The sequence below is a fragment of the Ambystoma mexicanum genome, chromosome 4q (assembly GCF_040938575.1).
Source record: "Ambystoma mexicanum isolate Mex_15411 chromosome 4q, UKY_AmexF1_1, whole genome shotgun sequence".
Lineage (NCBI taxonomy): Eukaryota > Metazoa > Chordata > Amphibia > Caudata > Ambystomatidae > Ambystoma > Ambystoma mexicanum.
In genome coordinates, this window is record NC_090928.1 from 254768530 (window position 1) to 254793513 (window position 24984).

Below are 24984 nucleotides of genomic sequence, written 5' to 3' on the forward strand. Positions count from 1 at the left end.
AAAACATCCTAACTATTGGTTGCAGACAGAGGCAATTCAAAATGCTTTCTTGAACTATGCTTGAGCTGACTAAAAACATTTCAGTCCAAGCTCAAACGTTTAACTCTCCTGGCGTGGCAGAGCTGTTTTTGCTTGGAATTCTAGGACTTGTAGTTTTCCTAAATTGCAAATGAAATGGGAAGGAAAAATGTCCAAATCCCAGAATGCTAAGGGGTATGTATAGCACTCTGCTAACTTCTTGACAACCCGCTATCAGCAAGTGACACTCCCCATCCCACTACAGCTATATGGTATGTGTCAGGCTCAGCTATTCCTATTCTCTAGTCCGGGTTGTTGTCTTGGGCCAATAGCAGTGCCTTTTGCACATTACTATGAGCAAGTGTTTCTTCACCCCTGCTTATGGTTTTGTCTGGCTGTAATATGGTTTCCTTCCAATAATGAGTCAGCCTCTTGTGCCAGACTTTCCTCCTTGCTTGGAATTGTAACCTCATCCAGGGATCACGCTGCACCAGCTCTTTTGTTCCTCATGGTCTGGTTTCAACCAGAGTCTGAACTATAGCCGCCTTCTGGCTCTCGGTCTCTCGTCCCCTCTTGATCTGGTCACAAGCAGTGTCTGAGGTCTAGCTTTTGGCTATGTTGTAGATGGGCAGTATATCAATTATAAAAAGGAAGATCTTTCCACGTCTGCTTTCAGGCCTTGCCCGTAACGGTTCCAAGAAGTGCAATTGAGCAACTGCAGAATGTCAGAGAGTGGAGAAAACGATTGAATAAAACTCCAAAGGCCAGCGAGGAGTGGGATGTCCCAAAGTGTTTACTTCCGCCCTCTCAGATCATGGTTATAGGAGGGTGGATGAAAAAAGAGAAAGCATAGACATATATGTAACAGGCTCCCACATTTGGAAGCAGCCTTGGCTAACTCTGAAAGACCAGGTATTACTCCAACTGGAAAACTAACCATGGACATATGGGAAACGGTTTTTCCTTTTTTCGAACCTAATATTTACTCCAGCTTTAGATCCATGGGCCTTTGCATAGTTGGAGACTGGGGCTGCATCAAATTAGGTGAAATTAAGAGCGTTTCAGAAAGCCGAAAGGGTTATTGTATAGCAGAGAAAGGCCGTTGCCAGCAGTAGCAACGGCGTAACTGAGCCTTTGCAAAGAATGGGCGTGTGGCGAGGGGGTTGTCAACTGGCTGGCACAGAAAAACATGTTTCAAGATACAGCTTTCTTCAGAGCTTTGATTGCAGCACTAATTAAGCCCAAGAAACTCGGGTAAAGGGAGGGCTGTGAGAGAGACCTGGGGAAAACCGTGGATGACAGGTTGTGGAAACTGACATGGCAACATACCTTAAAAGAAAGGATATCCTATGTTTGATAAACCACTGTTCTTCCTCCCGTTTGGGCTTTTCCAAAAAGGCTGTCACGTTACTTTGATTTAAAACTTGTGTATTTTCTAGCCCTAGCAGCCAAAATGTATATAGCAATGTTGTGGACGAGCAACCCCCAGGTACGATTGTGGCTAACAAGGTGCACGTGGTGGAAAGGATGAACCCCACTGTACATGATTATTTTCAGAAAGTTTGTCATGTGGCCCCTTTCTGTCTGCATGCTGCTAAACACTGTTGGACTATATTGCCTGACACGATTGTGTGGTTGAACAGGTTCGATATCTAGATGTGTTGTGGACCTCTTAGTGAGTTGCTGTGTGTGTATTGTCTCCCTGTGATTGTGAAGGTGGAGGGGTAATGGGGAGAGGTGTGAGAACTGTTGTGCAAATGTTATTGCACACGAGTAAATGCCAATAAAATTTGGAAGAAAGTTACATAAAAAGTGTTCTTCAAAATCCCTTTTTGTTTATTCCTTACAGGTTCTAAGTAGCATTGGTTTCCATGTCGTCACGTTTGATTATCGAGGTAAGGTGTGTTTTGAGGGCACTCATTTTGAACACGCAGACGTTTGAAAACAAATTGAGTCAAAATGATCATTCAGTAAAAATAATCACATGGAAGGGAGCAAGTGGTTAATAGCAAGTGTGTCCTCATTTTGATATTAACAAACACTTTTCCTAAAACAGGAAAAGGGCACATGGTTTGGAAAAAGGAGGGAGGAAAGCTAAGCAGGGCACACTGGGGAAGAGTGCATGGTGGTCCCGTGTTCTAAAAAGACAAAATATGATTAGGGGCGAGGGGGCATGTATTGGAGAAAGAGGGAATATGAGGCACTGGAATGCAAGGGGGCAGCTGAGGGAAGGGCATTCAAACAGAACTTTGTCAAGTGAACACTAAGAAAAACTCTATTTTCAAATTCAACTTTTAATACTTTAATGCATAGCAGGGCTAATGCACAGTAAACAAAAAGGTGTGTTTTCGAACTTTAATTTTCGCAATTTAACTTTCATACGTTTGTGCCTAAACTGTAGGACTGGAATTGTGACTGATGTGTTTAGTGATGCATGATCATTATTGTGCTTTTTGTGCTTTCCTTATTGTAAGTAAGAAAGAAAACATGCTACCAAAATGTAATCGTTTCAACATAAGCACTATATATGTCAATCTAATTTTACAGTGCAAATGGCAGACCAAGTGCATCCGTTTTTCAAGTAATGGCTTATGCCAGATGCACATGGATCCACTATATCGTGGATCCCCCATATGGTAATTGTGGTTGAAAGGGGAAGAATACTAAATCATCCGTTTTGGTTACCACTGGTCTAATGCATTTTAATCTGAAACGATTTGGTTGCTGCTTGCCCTGAAACAGAAAAAGCAATTAAATGCCACATCCCAGCTTGGTGGGCACCTCCTGTTCACTTTGTTTGACGGTTTTTCAATCAGGGAAAGTTCGTCAATCCTGGTATGGTGCAACAATCGCACCCATTTACCAAAAAGGTCCCATGGATGTTGCCAGCTCAGATGGGTGAATTGCCCTTTTGATTCTGCCCCCAAAAATATTTGTATATTATTACTTTTGAGACAAGTCACATTTGTTAACACCTCTTCTTGTCTCTGGGAACCCAGGGATACCTGCTATGAGAAACCCTAGGGTATTCTCACTCCTAAACCCCATGGATCCTCTTCTCAGGTGGCCAGTGAAAGCCCATTGATCTTGGATCCCAACCCTGGGGGTGGAGAAGTGAGGGAGGATCACCTAGGTGGAGGGTCCTTGGGGATTGGGAGTGAGGTGCACACAGGCGAGACATTGTATCCCCCTTTCCCTATTGACCAACCTAACCTTCCACTGGCCTTACTCTTACGCCTCGTCCCCTTTCTTCCATACTGTATGGGCGTACCTCACTAGGGATGGGAGGCAGAACCTTTTTCACCAGAAACAATCTTCTTCCCCTTTAAATTTAGAGGCGCGCAGGGGAGCGACCCTGGGTGCATGCACTCCCCTGACACCGCCCACTGGTGGCACTCCCCAAACCTCTTTTCTCATCGACGTGAGCGACCGCTTTCACCAGTGCCCCTGGGTTTGGCTTCGGCCTTGTAATTCCACTCGCTCTTCCCCCGGATACTGTCTTTTGTCTTTAATCAGGTACTCAGTCCTCTGGCGCCAGGCTCCTCCCCGGCGCATGTTGATGTCTTTGGGCTTCAGCAGGTGTCCAGCCTGCGAAGGGCTCTTCTCTACGTCCAACCCGCTCTTTGCCTATGCTGTCTTGGACCTCATCTTGACTGGGAAGGTTGTACCGCGTGTGACACGCTTACACCGCGCGCCCTCAAGAACGGGTTAGCTCGGTGGAGAGAGCTCGTTGAACAATCGCCTCCAGAGGACTTGAATAATAAGTCAAGGCCCAAGGTAGGGCCACTTGTTTTCATCTGCACCCCGCAAGGGCGACTCCTTCCGAGGAAATATCCGAGCGGGAGGGACCGTTCAGGATCTAACACCAGCACAGGTACCGAGACTGCTTCAGCTACTGGCCGCCAGGCCGAGGGGTTGCTAGATCCTACCGATGATGTCGCTGAGGGACCACAGGGATCTTTTACTGGGTGTCCACCCAAGGGTCTACGCCCTACTACCGGACACATGCCTGAGGGGGTGCCTGTACGCAGCCCTACCGGCGACACAGCCGAGGGCACAATGCCTACCAGGCCCCGTCCTGAGGTGCAGGATGGCCCTCAAGCTCCACCTACAAGTGTCCTAGAGGAGGCCGGGCCTAGCGTGGCAAGCACCACGGCACAGGCACATGGGATGCAGCCTGACAAAATGGCGGCTGTGCCAGTCAAGATGGCCGCACGTCCGATACCACCCCCTTTTGGGGAGCAGGTGTGAGAACGAGTTCCGAGGCGGTACTTTGCCAGGTACATAGCCTACACCATATCCTTCAGTGTCGCAGAGCAGATACAACCCGCAGGCAGCAAGGCAGAGTACGCCCAGACCTCAGCAACCTCAGGGCCCTACTCCTGCACCACCTACCGCCTCAACGGCCTGTGAGGACAGGTTTTTTGAGAAATTCCTCACGCTTATGAGAGCCCCTCAGATGGGAACCATCCTTCGGGATGTGATTAAGGACATGTTACCTCCAGTCCCGCCACCTGCACCCATAGTCATTCCTTCTATGGCTCTAGCACCTCAGGCCCATGCGCAGCCTCAGCTGCCTGCGCCGGTCCCAACGGTTCCGGCTCCTCTGCTTCCTGCACCCCAGGCGGTTCCATACCAGCCTCCACTGCAGCCTCTGGCTCCGGTCACCACACCTCAGCCTGCAGTGCCAAGTACTCCTCCACCTATTCCAGACCAGCAGGACACTCTGGTGGACTCCATTTTTGGTCAAGGCATTCCATGAACAGCTCGCAGGTCTGGCAGAATACTTGGGGCTTCCACAACCCGAGGTTGAACAACCAGAGGCGGGGTGTCCGTGCCGAGGTCCTCACTCTATACCCCGCAGCGAGAACGGGGATTCCGATGCAGAAGGACGTTGTCACCTTGGCCAAAAAGGATGGCTTAAATCCCATTCGGCGCAGCCTACCAACCGTCACCTCGACACCATGTACAGACAATTGGAGGGGGATCCACTCTTGCTGTCAGTGCACCCTCAACCTCACTCTTCGGTGATTGCCGTGGCCTCAATCTATTCCAAGCTGCAGTCTTCCTCGGCTACCTTGTCCTCGGTGCTACTAGGCAAGGAGGAGAAGATCTTGGAGGCATATGGAAAGAAGGTCTATTTCAACGCCTCACTGCTCCTTCGTCAGTCTAATGCGAACGCTATGCTCACAGCCATTAATCAAAGGCTTTGGCAGGAAAGAGACTTCCTTCTGGAACTTCCGGTTCAGAGTCAGGCGCGCTTCAAGGTGGGGCTGGCAGAAGAAAAGATGGTGGCTCAAGACATAATGGAGTCCACTGTGGCACATATAGACCCCTCAGGCCGTGCCATCTGCATCGCCACCGACATGAGAAGGACTGCCTGGCTTCGGGCTACCACGTTCAACCCGGACGTCCAGGAGTGCATATTAGACCTTCCATTCGAGGGTAGCAACCTTTTTCATTCCACCACTGATGAGGTACTTGATAAGAAGAAAAAACGTTCCCAGACGGCAAAATATTTATCTATCCTCACACGCCCATGATGTACAGCCAGATGCACTAGCGTTCTGACAAAGGGCGAGCCTTCAGCGTGTTCCGGGGCTTCCAGGAACAAAGTTCCAGGCAGGCGGACTGGTCTCCAAGTTAGCACCATCGCAAACAGCCCAAGGCAGGGAGTAAGGGCCTCTTTCAGTCCCCCTCCTCAGCCCCAGCCTCAGAGGGAAAAAAGGCATGACTCTTCCCTCCAGGTCCATGTGTCTCCGGTGGGGGGGCAGGCTTACCCTTCACGCACATTATTGGCGTTCGAGGTTCGTGGACCCATGGATACTGTCGGTGTGCACAGGCTACCGCCTACCGGTTCCTCCGTCTCCTCCCTCCTCCCATCCACTCCCACAGATTGGGACAACAACTCTGTTGGCGAAAATTCGATCACTCGTAGAGAGCCAGGCAATGGAAGAAGTCCCAGCCTCCCAGCGGGGAATGGGCTTCTACTCCAGGATTTTCACCATACACAAGAAGAACCAGGCTGGCCTAAGAGTTGTATTGGACCTTTTCACCCTGGATCTTTCCCTCCCTCTTCAAAAGTCTAATATGGTTACCCCAGCGCTTATTGCGGAGACACTGTCCAAGGGAGACTGGATGTGCTCCCTGGATCTGAAGGACTCATACCTACACGTCCCGATTTGGCAGCCTCATCTGTCCTTCCGGAGGTTCAGGATCATGGGCTTCCATTTCCAATACAAGGTTCTACCCTTTGGCCTCTATTCAGCCCTCAGAGGTTTTACCAAGCTTATGAATGCAGTGGCAACCCATCTCAGGTCCCAAGGTCACCATGTCTATCCATACCTAGATGTCTGGCTTGTCACAGCGAGATCTCCGGAGGCGGTCCATTTCCTCCGCCCTCATGAATACGCTACACGAATTGGGATTCTCCATCAATCTCAAGAAGTCACAGCTGGAGCCGACGCCGAGTCTAACATTCCTGGGCCTCATCTGGGATACCAGCTCTGAGAGTGTTTCCCTCAGAGGCAAAGATCATAGCATCAAGAAGGCCACAGGTAATTTTCTTAGCAGAGAGATGACCTCAGCATGGTTGTACCAGCACCTCTTGGCTATCATGGCGACATGTCTACTGGCAGTGCCATACACGAGTCTCAAAACGAGAAAATTACAGCTGCACTTCGCAGCCTCATGGAGTCAGGAGCAGGGCTCCCAGGCGGAACACGTCAGCATTCCTCCTTTTTTCTCCACCAGGACTTGTCTGTTGGAGCACGGACTGCAAGTTGAGGATAGGCAGACCTTCCGGCAATCAGCACCACAGGTTACCATCACCACAGATTCTTCCTTGGAGGGCTGGGGGGCTACCCAGGATAACCACAGCGTCCATGGAGTTTGGTCTCTTCAAGAACAGGAGGCCCATATCAATTGGCTAGAGCTGAAGGCGATCTGGCTGGTTTTCAACGCCTTCCTGCCGCTTATCAGTGGCAAGATCCTCATTGACAACTCCACCAACATGTATTACACCAAAAAGCAGGGTGGCACCAGGTCTCCTCCCCTATGCAGCCTGGCAGTCAGCATTTGGGAATGGGCTCCAGAGAACAACATTCACTTGTGGGCAATCCACCTCCTGGTGGGAGTCCAACCTGGAGGCGGACAGGCTCAGCAGACTTGGTGTGGACAACTACGAATGGCAGTTGAACGAACAGGTCATTCAGGGGATCTTCATCAGATGAGGTCATCCTCAGGTGGATCTCTTCGCCACCTGGTCCAATAGGAAGTACCCCCAGTTCGCGTCCTGGCAGGGATAGGGCTGGGTCTCTCTGGGCGATATGATGCAGATACAATGGGACAGCATGAACGCGTATGCCTTTCCTCCCACTCCCCTGGTCCACAGGGTAATCTGCAGGATCAGGGAGTCCCCGCCCCTCCGTGTCATCCTGATAGCTCGGTTGTAGGCCGCGAGGCCATGGTTCTCGGATCTATGCAGCCTGTCAGAACAAGCCCCAGTGTATCTTCCGCTGGGTCCAGCTCACCTACTGTCACAGCAGGGAGGCACGGTCACCCACCCCGCAACCCAGAAATTAGCCGTGGTTCCTGAACAGGTCACATTAAAGCATCTGCGTTTGTAACAGGGTAACCTAGATATCATCCAGGGCGCTTGGAGCGACGCTACTAGGAGCCAGTACAAGAGCAAGTGGACTAGGTTTTGTCACTGGGCAGAAACAAAGGGAGTCGATCCTTTGACTTGCACGTTGGACGACGTGCTATCCTTCTCAGCACGCCTCGCACACTCGGGGGTGCAAGTAGACACACGCTGCACCTATCTGGTGGCCATCTGAGCCTATAGGAACTCGGAGGAGAAATGTTCATCCTCCAACCCGATAGTTAAAAGACATTTGGCGGGCCTCACCAGGCTCTACCCACCTATCAAGAAGCCACACCCGGTGTGGGACCTCAATGTAGTTTTGGGCACCTTGGCACATAAACCGTTTCAGCCAATGGCGTCCGCGGACATCAGGCTCATCACCATTAACACAGCCCTCTAAGTGGGTTTTATGTCTGCATGCAGGGTCAGTGAAATCCAGGCACTGGTGGCTTCAGAGCCCTATACTACCTTTCATAAGTACAAGGTTGTCCTTAGGACTCATCCTGCATTCCTACCTAAGGTAGTCTCCTTGTTTCACCTGAATGTCTAGATGTCAGACATATTCTAAAATTCTACCTGGACAGAAACAAGAGCTTCCGCAAATCAGAGGCTTTCTTGTCTCCTTCGGTGGGTCAAGGCCAGGCTTTTAAGCTTCCACAGCAAGATGGATGGATGGTTGCGCCCATCAAGGAGGCTTATGAGGGGCAGCAAAAACCACTGCCAGCAAATATGCATGCCCATGCTATCAGAGACAAGGCCAAGGCTGTGGCTTTTCAGAGACCTGTTCCGTGGCAGGCCATCAGTAAGGCAGCTACATGGGCCAAGGCTTTGGCCTTCTGCAAGCACTACTGCTTGGATGCCCACTCAAGGTCGTACATGGCATTTGGTCAGGCTGTTTTAAGGAACTTGTTTTCTTAGGAGGGTCACCTCTCCACCCTGGGGCTACATTCAGGTGTAATTGCTCATACAGTATGGAGGAAAGGGGACGGGACGTAGGAGTAATTATAAGTTACTCACAATAGTGACTAACGTACTCCTAGTCCATAGTCCCCTTTCCTCGATACGTCCCACCATCCTCCCCCTTAATAAAACTGGTATCATTAGGCAATGTTAATATTGTCGACGCGTCAAAGGGGACTGAGAGTGGTGCCGCTGGGCGGAGTCAGGAGAGCGCATGCTCCCAGGACCGCGCGCCTCTTAATTTAAAGGGGAAGATTATTTTTTCTGGTGAAAAAGGTCCCGTCTCCCGTCCCTAGCGAGAGATGCCCATACAGTATGGAGGAAAGGGGACTATGGACTAATTTTCCCTCATGTAACACTTGACACTACTGAGACGAGGAAGAGGTGATTAAGAGTGATGAACACTATGCCATTTCACCACTTTAGTACTGGGATGAGGAAGATGCCTACAAAGTGTTGTGAAGGTCAGGCATGTCCCCTTAATCCTAGTCAAGCAAGCTCAATTTAGAAAGCACACCTGCAACCTGTTAAAGGTTTGCAGGTGTATAAAACGAGAGGCAGAGAACACCACGGAGAGCAACATGGAGGCCTGTGTGGGGAGATCAGCAGGGGACATTGTTTGAGAGGAGGCAAGCTGTTAGAGGGAACTGCTGTGAGTCGGTCTGCCGTGTGCAGAACGCTGAGACGCTGGGGACTGCAGAGAGAGTTGGTCTCATGAAGCTGAAGCTCCTTGGGGCAGACATAGAGCAGTGTGGCAAGGCCGTCCCTTTCCCTTGAAACGAAAGTGCTTGTTCTCCTGTGTTGGTGAGTAGACACAAGAGTGTCCGAGGGGTAGAACTTGGACTCCAAAACATCAGACGCACAAGTGTGTGTGCTCTGCGTTGCTGTGAAAGTTATCGATGGGACTGGTGAGTTTTTGACAGATGAGAAACCCGGTATAACTTGGCAAGCGCGTGCATGAGCAGGAACATTTCCATTTTTGATGTTTGAGAAGGAATACCTTGTATCGGTGTGGTTGTGTTTCACAGAGAAGGTTTTCGAAAGTGTCTGGTTGTTGAAAACCTTTAAGCAAAACAAATGCATATTGAATACCGAACTGAATAGAACCTTAAAATTAAGCAAAACAAAGGCATATTGAATGCAGAACTGAATGTAAATTTAAAATTAAACAGCATGAATGCATATTGAGCACTGGATTAAATGAAACCCTGAAGTTGAGCATATTAAATGTGGAATGGAATAAAACTTTATGGGCCAAGCAAAATAGAGAACAGCCAAGGTGCACATGTGAGAACAAATTATGGGGGGCGCTGTTGAGCGCAGCTCGGAATGGCAGCTTAACCTGCAAGCTCGGAACTCGCCAGTATCCGGAACACACAATCCTGCTCATAAAGGACCGAAGAATATGAAAATGATATACTAGCAGACGCTGAACACACAGGCATACAGACGTCCAACTTTCAGCTCACCTCGTCCCCCGAAACAAAGTTAAATCTGGCTCGGCCTCCTTCCCGCGCTGCGACTTTGCTGAAACGCCTAGCCGTCCGGTTGAGGAGCGGATCCGAGGCAGTGGCGATGCAGCACACTCTGTGCCGAGACCCTATGGGCGGGGACTATTACTCGCTTGCCCAGAACGGGAGGGTGACTCTCGAGGGAACCTCTGAGTGGCAGGACCATGCAGACTCTGCAACACTGGGCCCCGCCTCCATTCTTCACCGACCAGCAGCCGGGACAACACTCTAGCCACTACCCGCTGGATGAGGTGCGGTGAAGGTGTGTAGATGCCATAACAAGCGCAGTCCCCGGCCTGGAACGTAATATTAACGTGTACCTGAACACTCGCTGCCAGCTCTGGGCCTGCTGACAAGAGGCTGCTAACACACGTCCCTGGGACAACGACCAAAGCCATAAACTGCACGCCACCCCCACTGGCGAGCACTATGCAACCTGCCGGATTACCAGCTCTCACTCTAGATATGACCCATGGAGGCCCCAAGAGAGGGAAAAGGGCCCCATGGACGCATTTGCCAACATGCAACAGCCAGATGAAAGCATTGCCTAGTCACAAGCCCCTTCTCCGGACGCAACAATTGCCACAGGCATTGTTATGGACCCCTATATGGCCGCGATGCAGGCCGGGTTTGCTGCAGTGAATAACAAACTAGACGACATTGTCTTCCACATATCCTCGCTGAGAGCAGATCTTCAGAAAGAAAGCAGCCAGATTACCGCAGCTGAGAAACGGGTGGGGGACCTTGAACGGTAAGGACATTGAGGATATAAAAAAATACCTTAACTGTCTCTGTGTAAAGTGCGAAGACTTGCGGTAACGCCGTAACAACATTAGGGTGGTGGGCATGACAGAGTGAACCCTAAATATCCCCATGGAAACCTTTATGGCGGATGCCCTATTTTCTCTATTTCCAGACGCAGAGTTCTCTTACTAGTTCCTAGTGGAAAGGGCACACAGATCATTGTCCCCACCACCCAAGCCGGGTGCTCCCCCATGTACAATCATAGCCCGTTTACTCAACTACCGGGACCGAGACCTGATCCTCCGGCTGTCACACAAAAAAGGCTCCCTACAATACAACTCGGACATATATATATATATCCGGACTTCTCGACCGAAGTCCAGCCTGCCAGGCGCAATTTTGACCAAGTCAAGCAGGCCCTTCGACAGAGACAATGTCCATGTGCTATGATGTTCCCGGCCAAGCTCAGGACCCAACATGCTAGAGCCCACTTCTTTGAATCATCGGAAGACGCAGCAGCTTATACCAAGCAGAACATTCCGATGCCGCCTGGCAATGGCTGACTTTGAATCTTCAAGTATCCTACACGTCCGACACGTTCCCCCTTTTGATCCTTTGTGACAAACCTTTTAAGGATATTTCAGGAAGGTCCTTTATGTTTGATCTAACTCCGTAGTGCAGATAAAGATATTGAAACGTTCCAATGTTCTTGGTTGGGTTTGCACGTTGCCTCCCACTGCTTAAGAAAGGGTTGTTCAGGGAAGGGTATACACTGTCAAGTTTTGGCGACGTTGGGGGCGGGGGATGGAGCTGGGGGTTGGAAAATATAAAAACTGACAGTCGAACATGGATTATTCTCCTTTCCCATTTATCGCATGGATCTGCTGGACATGGTGGTATTTAATATGAATGATGGGCCAGGCCGGACAGCCGATTAGGCTACTTAGATGGAATGTTCGGGGTCTGGGCAACCCCACCAAGGCACAGAAAATATTGTGATACATCAAAAGACACAACATTTAGATCTTGATGCTACAAGAGACTCATGCCCTAGCCAGAGTGGTTGACTCATTTGCCCACTGTTGGGGCCCTCAAAGCATTGGTACAGATTATTTGTCACAAGCTAGAGGAGTTATTACTCTTATTCACCCTGCATTAGGCTTCCAGATTACTAAATCAACTGTTGACAAACTGGACATGTATGTTATTGTCTGGGGGAACCTGGGTGGACATGCACCTATCCTCATCAATAGTTATGGCCCAAACATTGACAACCCTGATTTCTATCTCAAGATAGTCAAACTAATATTCCATCCAACACAGCACAGGGTAATATGGGGTGGGGATTTCAATACTATACGCAACCCACTGCTGGACAGAACCTCCAAGACTCCTCGTACTCAAATGAAGTCAGCCCACACTATCCTTCAGTGCACGAACTACCTGACCCTTATTGACGCATGGCGTGAGATACACCCCTGTGAAGAGGAGTATACCTTCTACTCCTCAGTTCATGACTCCAGTTCACGCATAGACTACTGGTTATGCATCCCAGACTGTGTCCCACTCACAACCGACTGCTCAAGTTCCCCCGCACTATCTCAGATCACTCCCCCATGCTACTTGAGATACAACAAGATCATAGTCGCCGACTGTGGAGAATGCACCCGCTCCTACCCACGCTCTTTTGAATGACATTACTCTACTCGACACCGTGCGAGTGGAGTTACGGAAGTTCTTCGTACGTAACAAGTGATCGGTGGGCTCCTTGTCCGTGGTATGGGAATCCTTCAAGGTTTGTATACGTGGCCATATACTGTCCCTGACTCATGGTTCTCTCCGCACCATACGCCTCGACCTATTTGAGGCTTAGACCCAATTGCGGACACTTGAGAACACATATGCCATAGTGCCTGAAAAGTCGACACTTGCCCTGATTCATTCACAACTGGATGAATTCCACAGGCTAGCAGTTCATGAGATCCTATCCATTACCACTCCCGCCAGGGCCTGAAGATATGGGGAGGGGGACAAGGCCAGTAAATCGCTGGCTAGACTGGTTGAATCTGAAAATTACATGCAACCAATTACCAGAGTGTGCTGGCGGGGGGGGGTAAAACACAATTAATGAGGTGTTTACTGAATTTTACTTATCATTGTTTGCTAATGCTGATACTGTTTCGGAGAGCAACCTCATCCGATATTTTGATACAGTCCTACTCCCCATGCTCTCTCCTGCGTCCTGTACTGCACTGGCAACCCCATTGACTGTTGAGGAGCTAGGACCTGCAATCAAAGACCTTGCTGCAGGGAAGGCCCTGGGTCCGGACGGCCTGGCCATAGATCTCTACAAATGAACAGAACTCGCCCCTAACCTCCTGGCACTATGGGAGGAGGCTATCTCGGTTGGGACTCTTTCCCTGTCATTGAGGGACGCAGTTATCTCTGTCCAGCTCAAAGCTAACAAACTCCTGCAGTATGCCTCGTCCTACCGTCTGCTCTCCCTAATCAATTCGGATGCCAAAGTTTTTGCCAAGGCCATTGCAAATCAATTAATGCCCCACATAAATTATCTGGTACATCCTGATCAATCGGGCTTCATCCCCACCAGATCCACTTCCCTAAATTTACGAAGGATATTCGCCATCATCTCCCAATTATACCCCATGGCCAAAGTAATTGCAGCCTCTCTTGACACCGAGAAAGGGTTTGATTCGGTATCCTGGCAGTATATGTTCACTGTTCTTGGTCAGTTTTGGTTTGGGTCTCAATTCTTGAGCTTCGTCCAACTATTGTACAACAACCCAAGCACCTTGGTCAGAACAAATCACACCCTTTGACCCAGGTCCCCCCTATGCAGAGGCACACGGCAGGGATGCCTCCTCTTCCCCCTTATATTTGCTCCCACTATTGAATTTATGGCAGCACTGATATGACAGAATCGCTCAAATCGGGGGTAAGGATAAAGGGCCTTCCCCAACTGATTTCGTAGTATGCCGATAAACCCTATTATACATCAGGGATCCTGAGGTCAACCTGGCCCCCATTATGAAAGATATAAACACATTGGGTTTCCGCTGGTCCCCAATTTCGGCACGTTACCTAGGGGTGGTGGTAGCTACAGGCCGTCAGACACTTTACTCGTCCAATTACGAACCATACATGCTTCAACTGGAAACTAAACTAAAACTGTGGAACAACCTTCCTATATAAATCTATGGCTGCATATCATTAATGAAAATTATTGTGTTACCTAAGCTGTTGTACCTATTCAGTAACTTACCTATATGGGGGGGGGGCCTTCTTTACTAAACTGCGATCCATGGTCTCGACATTTGTCTGGAATAATGGGTCGATTAGAATGAGCTGGGAGAAAATGACAGAACACGGCGACACAGGTGGCCTCTCAGCACCAGAGTTTGAACTGTATTAGCCCAATGGGCGGGTTATTAGTTTGCTGATACAGAGGACCATGCACGTCTCAGAGTTGAAAAATACGCTGCCTTTCCCACTGATCTCTGATCAGTTTTACTCACAAAACACTAAACGGACACAACATCTATCGACGCGGTAGGGAGCACTGTGAATGCATGGTCCAGAATATTTAAGAGACTTGACATCACTATCCCAAATTGCAAAACGTCACCCCTATGGCACTATCCCATAATAAGCCCCCACATATGACCCAGCACTATGGACAACGTGGGATCCCCAAGGCCAGCTAACAATAGGCAATATGTTCCCAGATGGAACATTCATATCGCTATCTGATTTCTTATCCAAGCTGGCGCATGGTCCCTCTAAGGAGCTATAATACCACAGAATGAGAGAGGCATGCTGTCATCTTTGGCCCTCACTCCCGACCAAACCGATAGCTCACCCATTCATACAGGCCGTCCTGTCACCCAACGGTGTTAGTTGTGGCACCTCCAAATTATATAAATCTATACAAGCCAAAACCCCAAATGCAACCGCATGAAGGTTATATGGGAGAAAGACCTGGGCTTGACATTTGGTGATGCACTGCCAGCTCACTAAAGTGGTGGTCCTCAATGCAAACCTGAGATTGATCCAATTCAAAATCCATCACCTGCACTTCACCCCCAAAAAATGGTGAGATTTTCCCCTGACCAATTACCCAGCTGCTCCAAATGCCACACTGATGTGGCAGATTCATTCCATATGTACTGGGTTCCATAAGTGACATTCCGATCCCTCCTACACCACTGAAATACCTACTTGGAGACATCGGGAAGCTACCCACCAAGACACGAAGGCTGTTTAATGTAGCTTGTGTAGTAGCAAAACGTAACATTCTTGGATGCTGGAACTTAAGACATCCCATATCCTATATTCATGGCTCAAAGACCTGACCAATATAAACGAATGTGAAGAGGGCTGTAGTTCTCTTGTTTCTCCCACAAGCAGACCCAAAGACATTTTGTCCCCGTTCCACACTTACCTGGCCGTACATCACAACAATCCCCAGGTACACCTCGAAGAATGCAATGTGTGATCCATGTACCTGTGAAACATGAGAATTACAAATGTTTGTAAACACTGAACCATGTGTTTTGTGAAAGGTAACTGTGCTCCAAGTTTGTGACCGTCATTTAAATAAAGTAAAAAAACAGGGTACATGTGTGACAGTCATAAGAAGGTGGAGTGTAAACAAAATACCCTCAAAGTGAACTTTTATGGGTGAATGCAGTGCGGCAAGGCCAAATACTGGCAAGATGTGTGTGACACGTGATGGCAGAGCCATGAGGCTGACGAAGAGAAGCCAGAGGAGTGTAAATCAGCACATAAAGCCTAGAGGCTGATAAAAAGGAACTGAGTGAAGGTAACATGGTGCACAGGAGCCAGAACTAAAGAATCCGTGTGGGCTAAAGAGCCCAGGGATCCTGGTTGCGCGACCTGTGATGGGTGGACCGTTCAGTCTGACAACTGCACCTAGGTGAGCCCCGAATTCTTAAAACCAAGGACATTGTGGTGGTAAAGTTATGTTGGGGAAGGGAACGTTGAGACCTGAAGAACTACACTTGTTGTCTTGAGAACTGAGCCACAAGACCTTTTTGTGTTTGAACTATGTTGCTTGGAACTTGAGGAATGGAACCCCGAGGATTTGTTGAGAAAGTTAATCTTGACTTTTGTGGAACTAGCTTACACTTGGGGAACGGGAGTTGAAAGAGCTGCGAACTGAAAGAAGCTCAGAACTGTGAACTGTGAGTTGAACACTATTTCTTTCATTATTGACATCCCTACACATTGTTTAGCTTTAGTTGTGAGGGCAAGTATATGTTTTGGACACAGACAGACTTTTAAGTTGAACTCTTTGACTCAAACTTTCCCTAGTTTCATTCATGTAGAAAAGTCCCACCTTAGGATAGGGCGAGTAAGGCCTTCTACCCTCCTGACATTTGTTTTAGTAAAGGATTTTATTTTGAACTATAAGTCTGTTGTCTGTGTCTTGCTTCATGACGCCTTCACACCGCCCACTGAGTGAAGTGTTACTGGGAGGTGGTAAATGGGTGATTTTCCCTTGTGTCTCTCCTCTACTTCTGTCCCTCAAATGTAAGGGTGTCACAGAGGCATACCATCCAAAATATGCACATGTACGGAGCCTGAATTTGTATACATTTTCCCTGAGTCTATTTAGCCTTTGATGGTCTTTGATGGTCTTTTAGCCGCTAAATTTTGATACGTAGCAGCTCCCAAAGAGAACCTGATTGCGACCCGCACCTGCCCATACAGAGGCCATTTTTCCTGCTTGAGAGTACACCATTCTTTATCTGCAAAGAAGTCAAGAAATCAGCAGTACACATATAGGCCAATAGCCATGAACCTCTTGACATCGAATGGCAGAGTGAAAGTTGATCTTCCATAATTTTTTCATTTGTGGAAGAAGCAGGCAAAAAGCCAACCTGGGCTTTTTGCCTGCTTCTTCCACAAATGATTCTAGATAGGTCAGAGTGACATAGGCTCAGCCGAAGCCAAACAAGTTAAACCCAAAGTCCAAAGCAAAGTCTGAAGGTTGCAGACCGCTGTGTTGGAGAGTTGTTGAGTTTGGGGGTTGGAAATGTTACTGGTTGCTGGTCAAACTGAGACATGGGGAGATATTTCTGGGACATTGCTAAGTCCAGCTGTCCACACTCACTTTTGGCTACCCCACTAAAAACCATCAATCCAAGAAATGCTATGCAAGAATGCTGACCCTGAAATGTCAACTTAAGCATGACGTTGTTGTAGGCAGTTTTTATTCTTTGACTCAGGAGCGCTAGATCATATTGTGCCGGACTTTATCACCAGGTATATGCCAGAAACTTGTCTTAATTAGTGTGGAACCATAGCAAGACTTGTCTAACGAAGGAAAGCTGCTGTGAAGGAACCTTGTCAGTTATTTTTTGAAAGTAGTGAGCTTAAGGCACGTTAAGGGTACACTATCCTTCGATCTTATAGGAAGATTAAAACTTAATTTAGCTGTGAAGAATACCTAGTGCAATTATTTGTTCAGACCTTTGGTGCAATTTCCCGAAGTTCTGTTTGGAACAACTTTCTACAAAATGAGTCTAGGGGTACTTGGACCTTTTGTTCCGAAAGTGAGCACTTTTGTGTATGTTCAATGATGCAGCTTGTTGCATATGGCCTTTGTCCTGTACCGACATCTCCGAAGCATGAATAGCTTTTACCATTTTGTGCGAAAAAGCAAGTATTTGTACAAGATCATTTATGTTGGAAAAGCTAATGTGGTAAAGTACGGAATGGTAGGGTTGCTCACTTCTCAAAAGTTGGCGTTCTCTTAAAATATGGCTCCACAGGAACAACAGTGGGGAGCATTGGGGGCGATGCAATGATAGTTGGGGGATGAGGCCTTGAGATGATGGGTTTTGTAATCGGGTATAGCAGCTACTGGATGGGGGATGGAGATCGGTTCTTCTCACATAAGCCCGTATTGCAGTAAAAGCTCCCGGAGTAGAATATGAGGTCAGTAGAGTACTAATGCTGGCCATGTTGAATAATGACTCTGCCAGCAGATATGTTGGTTATCTGTAACCTGTTTAGCACAACATATACCTCCTGCTGTTATTTTGTATATTATTTCTATTGTTGTTAAAGTTTTAAGGGTGGTGGGGGACTGAGTTGAGTTTGTAATAATCTGAAGAACTCAATAAAAAGAAATTTAAAAGAAAAGAAAATATATGCCTCCACTTTTAAATAATAAAAATCTGGTGTGTTTTTTTAACATGTATAACGATTAAGCATACTCCTCTTGGCATAGGTTGCTTTTTCACTTATTTTCTCTTCCTTTGTACGTTATGGAATTGTATTCTTAATTGGAACTTTTATGACCCGAGTGATTACTATTTGTGCTGGGAGGTGTTATTTTGTGTAACCACTTAACTGCAGAGGCATGCACATCCAGATCCTAGCCAAACCCGTTATAATTGCCGGCCAGATCTGCCATGGTGTTTTTGCAGCTGTAAAGCGGTTTAAGCATTGTCAGATTGGCTGTAACAGATGCAGCTTTACAGTGTATCATTGTTTACCCATGTCATTATTTGTTTGAAATAACATTTTTAAGGTTTTATGGCTTAGCTAATAAAACCATTTTAAGTCGAAAATCTTTCTGACCCATGTTACATTTATTCTGAATATAATTAGTGAAGATGGTGGAGAGCAGCCCTCAACCCAAGTCACAGAAGTGTGCTGACTGTTTTAAATGTTTGCTTCTAACTAATTTGCTACTTTAACCGTTTTTTTGTGGGGTGAGACCAATTCAGGCCCTCCATCTGAGTTACACAATGGTGTACACTAAACATCAGTGCATCACCAACTCCATGCTTTGTGTTTTGAAAGCTGTGTCAACTCCAGGCTTCAGATTTTGAAATCTGTGCTTACCCAGCTTCCAATAAGTAACACTGGCATGACCTTCGCTTCATATTGTGAAAAACCAGAGGGTGTTTCACAACCTAGTCCATGGGAATCACGTACTCAGGTGGCCAGGCAAAGGTCATTGCTTTTGGATCCCGACCCTGGGGTTGGACAAGAGAGGCAGGATCACCTGGGTAGGGGGTCCTTGGGGAGTGGAGAAGAAGCACCCAATGGAGAGACATGGTATCCCTCTATTTCCACAGCCCATCTAACCCCTATCCCTGTTTATTTTATGGGAAACTACAACTCCCATAATTCCTCCCCACCTTGTCTTGACAAATCTACTGCACCAAGGAAGATGAGGAATCAAGACAGAAGGATTACCTCCCCTGACTTGCATTGGCTATGTCCCTGTAATAAGGCAAGGTAGAGTCAGGCATGTAGCTCTAAAAATGTACTTATGCCACTTACTAAGCCTCCCTGTGAAAATAAAAGGTGGCGCACACAGACGCACTTAAAGCAAGGCCAGGTACGAGAAGGAACAGCTCTTCCGAGGCTGAGGCGAACCAGGCTGTGGGAGTTGGAAGGCCAACTGGCTAATCATTAATTAAGAGGATCGAGAGAAAGCCAGGCACGATTTCCAAGCTTTTGGGAAGCCGTGAGTGTTCGAAAGGCAGAGCCGAGGGAGCAGAGGAAAGAAACCTTCACGGTGCCAGGAAACGCCCCACGACCCTCCCGGGTGAATGGTGGAGTTGGCGGAGGAGCAGAGGAGGCGTTGATAACACCCTTGAGCTGCGAGGAAAAGATGACATTAATTTAACACGTTATCGAGCACAACAAAAGTCTGTTTGATGTTAAAGGGAAAGTGACTGTAATTTGAAAGTTGAAGGTTGGGCGTGTGTCGATAAAACGCAGATGAAGAGAGCAGTTGTTAAGAGAAAAGGATACAGAGTAGCAGAGTAGTCCTGTGAGAGGAAGTCGCTCTTTCGAAATTCTGCGTGATATGTTATGAACTTTTGAAAGATGTTACAAGCGGAGATCAAAGGAAAGAAAGTTAAATGAAAGGAAACTTAAATATGTGAAACGCGCCAAGAAGGCAAAGGTAAAACATAAGAACTTTGAAAAAGGCCAAGAAGGCAAGTGAAAGAGAATAAGAACCACAAGTACCATGATGCATTGGTGCTGCAAGAGAAGATGTGAATTGTGAAATATGCCAATAGGGCAAAAGGTAAAAATATAAGAACTAAAAGTACCAAGAAGCATTGGTGGAAAAGAAATACCAAGAGGTATTGCTGTTACACATGAACTTTTGAACAGGCCAAAAGGGCAGACTAAAGAGAGCGAGAATTATGAATACCAAGAATTATTGGTGTCACAAGATGAGTATGTATTGTGAATTGAAGGAATATTGAAAGAGAAGTCAAAATGGTCATGCAGAGGTTTATTTAAATGGGGAAGGGAACCTCCATGAAGAACAAGACAGGCTGCAGCCCGGTAGAGGGAAGCTTGTGCAGTACTGTGAGAAATGGAGAGCATATGAACTGAGTATTAATGACAAGGAGCGTGAAGCCTAAGAAAGTGAATGAACTACCAGAAATTGAAAGCCTAAAAATTGAATTTTTGAACTGTACCAGTAAGCAAAGTGTGCAAAACTGAAAGAACTGTGCCATCCACCTATCCTTTGTTTATTAAGAGACTCTCTAGACCAGGGGTGCACAACTGATTTTGACAGAGGGCCGAAAGTACCTTACATGAGGGCTATAGTGGGCCGAAAAGTAAATGTGGGCGGGTCGGTAGGCGGGACATGTCAGGAGGCTTTTTCAACCCCCAATTTGTATTAAACACATGGAAAAAGAATATATTTTTGAGGGGTAACGATTTTTATTGCATTTCAAACTTACATTTTGTACTATACATTTTCCATTGTTATCATTTATTTCGATTTAGTTATTGTATATCGTCTGTTTAATTAAATTATATATATTTTATTGACCCTTGAATGGACATTCCGTTATTTTGGACTGCATAAGTTTGCTGTTTGGGTTGCCCAAGAGGAGTATGGCCTTCGTTGAGTCAGGTTTCCTCGAAAAAGCAAAGGATATACATCTCCTAACTGTGCCTGTTTTAGCTTTATTATTGAGTTCACTCTTGGAGTGCAAAACTATGCCCCATGGCTCCCACCCCCAACCAAACACTATGCCCCATGGCCCCCTCACCCCCAACCAAACACTATGCCCCATGGCCCCCTCACCCCCAACCAAACACTGTGCCCCATGGCTCACACCCCCAACCAAACACTATGCCCCCTGTCCCTCACCCCCCAAGCAAACACTATGCCCCCTGTCCCTCACCCCCAACCAAACACTATGCCCCATGGCTCCCTCACCCCCAACCAAACACTATGCCCCATGGCCCCCTCACCCCCAACCAAACACTATGCCCCATGGCTCCCACCCCCAACCAAACACTATGCCCCCTGTCCCTCACCCCCCAAGCAAGCACTATGCCCCCTGTCCCTCACCCCCAACCAAACACTATGCCCCATGGGCCCCTCACCCCCAACCAAACACTATGCCCCATGGCCCCCTCACCCCCAACCAAACACTATGCCCCATGGCCCCCTCACCCCCAACCAAACACTAAGCCCTATGGCCCCCTCACCCCCAACTAAACACTATGCCCCATGGCCCCCTCACCCCCAACCAAACATTATGCCCCATGACTCCCACCCCCAACCAAACACTATGCCCCCTGTCCCTCACCCCCCAAGCAAACACTATACCCCATGGCACCCTCACCCCCAAACAAACACTATGCCCCATGGCCCCCTCACCCCCAACCAAACACTATGCCCCATGGCCCCCTCACCCCCAACCAAACACTATGCCCCATGGCTCCGACCCCCAACCAAACACTATGCCCCCTGTCCCTCACCCCCCAAGCAAACACAATGCCCCATGGTCCCCTCACCCCCAAACAAAAACTATGCCCCATGGCCCCCTTACCCCCAACCAAACACTATGCCCCATGGCCCCTTCACCCCCAATCAAACACTATGCCCCATGGCTCCCACCGCCAACCAAAAACTATTTTTATTTATTTTTACATTTATAAAGCGTTCACACAGCCCGCAGGCATCGAGGCGCTGTTACAGGAATTGTTTTTTTTTTTTTTCTTAGTTGCGTAATTGTGTTTTTTTTTTTTTTGGCTTAGTTACGTATTTATAACGCGCTTAAACACCCAGAGGTTTCTAAGCGCGGACCCGGGGATCGAACCTGTTGTTGCTTCATGTCGTCTTGCTTCCAAGACGCGCATGCTGCCGCTGAGCCATCCTCCCGGGACCTCCCGGGACTATGCCCACTGTCCTTCACCCCCAACCAAACACTATGCCCCATGGCCTCCTCACCCCCAACCAAACACTATGCCCCATGGCCCCCACGCCTCAAGCAAACACTATGCCCACTCTCCCTCGCCCCCAACCAAACACTATGCCCCATGGCCCCCTCGCCCCCAACCAAACACTATGCCCCATGGCTCCCACCCTCAACCAAACACTATGCACCCTGGCCCTCACCCCCAACCAAACACTATTCCCCATGGCCCCCTCACCCCCAACCAAACACTATGCCCCATGGCTCCCACCCCCAACCAAACACTATGCCCCATGGCCCCCTCACCCCCAACTAAACACTATGCCCCATGGCTCCCACCCCCAACCAAACACTATGCCCCATGGCCCCCTCACCCCCAACTAAACACTATGCCCCATGGGCCCCTCACCCCCAACCAAACACTATGCCCCATGGCCCCCTCACCCCCAACCAAACACTATGCCCCATGGCCCCCTCAGCCCCAACCAAACACTAAGCCCCATGGCCCCCTCACCCCCAACTAAACACTATGCCCCATGGCCCCCTCACCCCCAACCAAACACTATGCCCCATGGCTCCCTCACCCCCAAACAAACGCTATGCCCCATGGCCCCCTCACCCCCAACCAAACACTATGCCCCATGGCTCCCACCCCCAACCAAACACTATGCCCCCTGTCCCTCACCCCCAAGCAAACACTATGCCCCCTGTCACTCACCCCCAACCAAACTATGCCCCATGGCCCCCTCACCCCCAACCAAACACTATGCCCCATGGCTCCGACCCCCAACCAAACAGTATGCCCCATGGCCCCCTCACCCCAACTAAACACTATGCCCCATGTCCCCCTCACTCCCATCCAAACACTATGCCCCATGGCTCCCACCCCCAACCAAACACTATGCCCCCTGTCCCTCACCCCCCAAGCAAACACTATGCCCCATGGCCCCCTCACCCCCAACCAAACACGATGCCCCATGGCCCCCTCACCCCCAACCAAACACTATGCCCCATGGCCCCCTCACCCCCAACCAAACACTATGCCCCATGGCTCCGACCCCCAACCAAACACTATTCCCCCTGTCCCTCACCCCCCAAGCAAACACTATGTCCCATGGCCCCCTCACCCCCAAACAAAAACTATGCCCCATGGCCCCCTTACCCCCAACCAAACACTATGCCCCATGGCCCCCTCACCCCCAATCAAACACTATGCCCCATGGCTCCCACTTCCAACCAAACACTATTTATTTATTTTTTTTTACATTTATAAAGCGCTCACACAGCCCGCAGGCATCGAGGCGCTGTTACAGGAATTGTTTTTTTTTGTTCTTAGTTGCGTAATTGTGTGTTTTTTTTTTTTTGGCTTAGTTACGTATTTATAACGCGCTTAAACACCCAGAGGTTTCTAAGCGCGGACCTGGGGATCGAACCTGTTGTTGCTTCATGTCGTCTTGCTTCCAAGACGCGCACGCCGCCGCTGAGCCATCCTCCCGGGACCTCCCGGGACTATGCCCACTGTCCTTCACCCCCAACCAAACACTATGCCCCATGGCCCCCTCACCCCCAACCAAACACTATGCCCCATGGCCCCCACGCCTCAAGCAAACACTATGCCCACTCTCCCTCACCCCCAACCAAACACTATGCCCCATGGCCCCCTCACCCCCAACCAAACACTATGCCCCATGGCTCCCACCCTCAACCAAACACTATGCACCCTGGCCCTCACCCCCAACCAAACACTATTCCCCATGGGTCCCTCACCCCCAACCAAACACTATGCCCCATGGCTCCCACCCCCAACCAAACACTATGCCCCATGGCCCCCTCACCCCAACTAAACACTATGCCCCATGGCTCCCACCCCCAACCAAAAACTATGCCCCATGGCCCCCTCACACCCAACTAAACACCATGCCCCATGGCTCCCCTCACCCCCAACTAAACACCATGCCCCATGGCTCCCCTCACCCCCAACCAAACACTATGCCCCAAACACACTCTCAAGCATGCACTCATACAGACCCAAACCCCCCCACCCCCCAACTCACCACACACTCTCAAGCATACACCATGCACCCATACAGACCCGAACCCCCCACCCCCCAACTCACCACACACATTCTCAAGCATGCACCCATACAGACCCGAACCCCCCGCCTCCAACGCAGCACACACATTCTCAAGCATACACCCATACAGACCCGAACCCCCCACCCCCCAACTCAGTACACACACTCTCAAGCATGCACCCATACAGACCTGAACCCCCCACCCCCCAAATCAGCACACTCTCAAACATGCACCCATACAGATCTGAACCCCCCAACTCAGCACACACCCTTAAACATGCACCCATACAGACCCAAACCCCCAACTCAGCACACAAACTCTGAAGCATGCACCCATACATGCATCTCAACATACACAACACAAACATACAAAAAAAACATTCATGCAGACCCGAACCCCCCACCCCCTCAACTTAGCACACACACTCTCAAGCATACACCATGCACCCGAACAAAGTTATGGCAGAAAAAGTCACGAGTCCACAGCGCTTATACAGTGATTAAGAAAATAAACATCAAGGCTGCGGGTATCTGGGCGGTGTGGGTGTACTGCCAATACACATCCACAGGAATAGTTGAAGAAAAACAAAGATGTTCCCAGTCTCACTGCGCCAAGAAATTATAATTAGTTGTTTGTGCAAAGAAAAGCCTTTATTGTTTGTGCGAGGAGAAGCCTGACACGTGTTTCAAGCTGTGTACAGCTTTTCATCAGAGGCTTAGGTTGCAGCAATAAGAACTCCACATTTAGAGTAGGACAATGCCAGATACAGTTCTCAAAATGCCTCGCA

At 48.8% G+C, this 24984-nt stretch overlaps 1 protein-coding gene across 2 annotated transcripts in view; it reads left to right on the forward strand.

Annotated features, from left to right (window-relative positions):
• The window catches only part of LOC138467648 (lysophosphatidylserine lipase ABHD12-like), a 981794-nt gene that overhangs the window by 694341 nt on the left and 262469 nt on the right, over nucleotides 1–24984 (forward strand). For both annotated transcript variants that reach the window (XM_069607824.1, XM_069607823.1), the window contains exon 6: nucleotides 1868–1913. In XM_069607824.1, the coding sequence (XP_069463925.1) occupies nucleotides 1868–1913 (46 nt within the window). The remainder of the gene's footprint in view (nucleotides 1–1867; nucleotides 1914–24984) is intronic.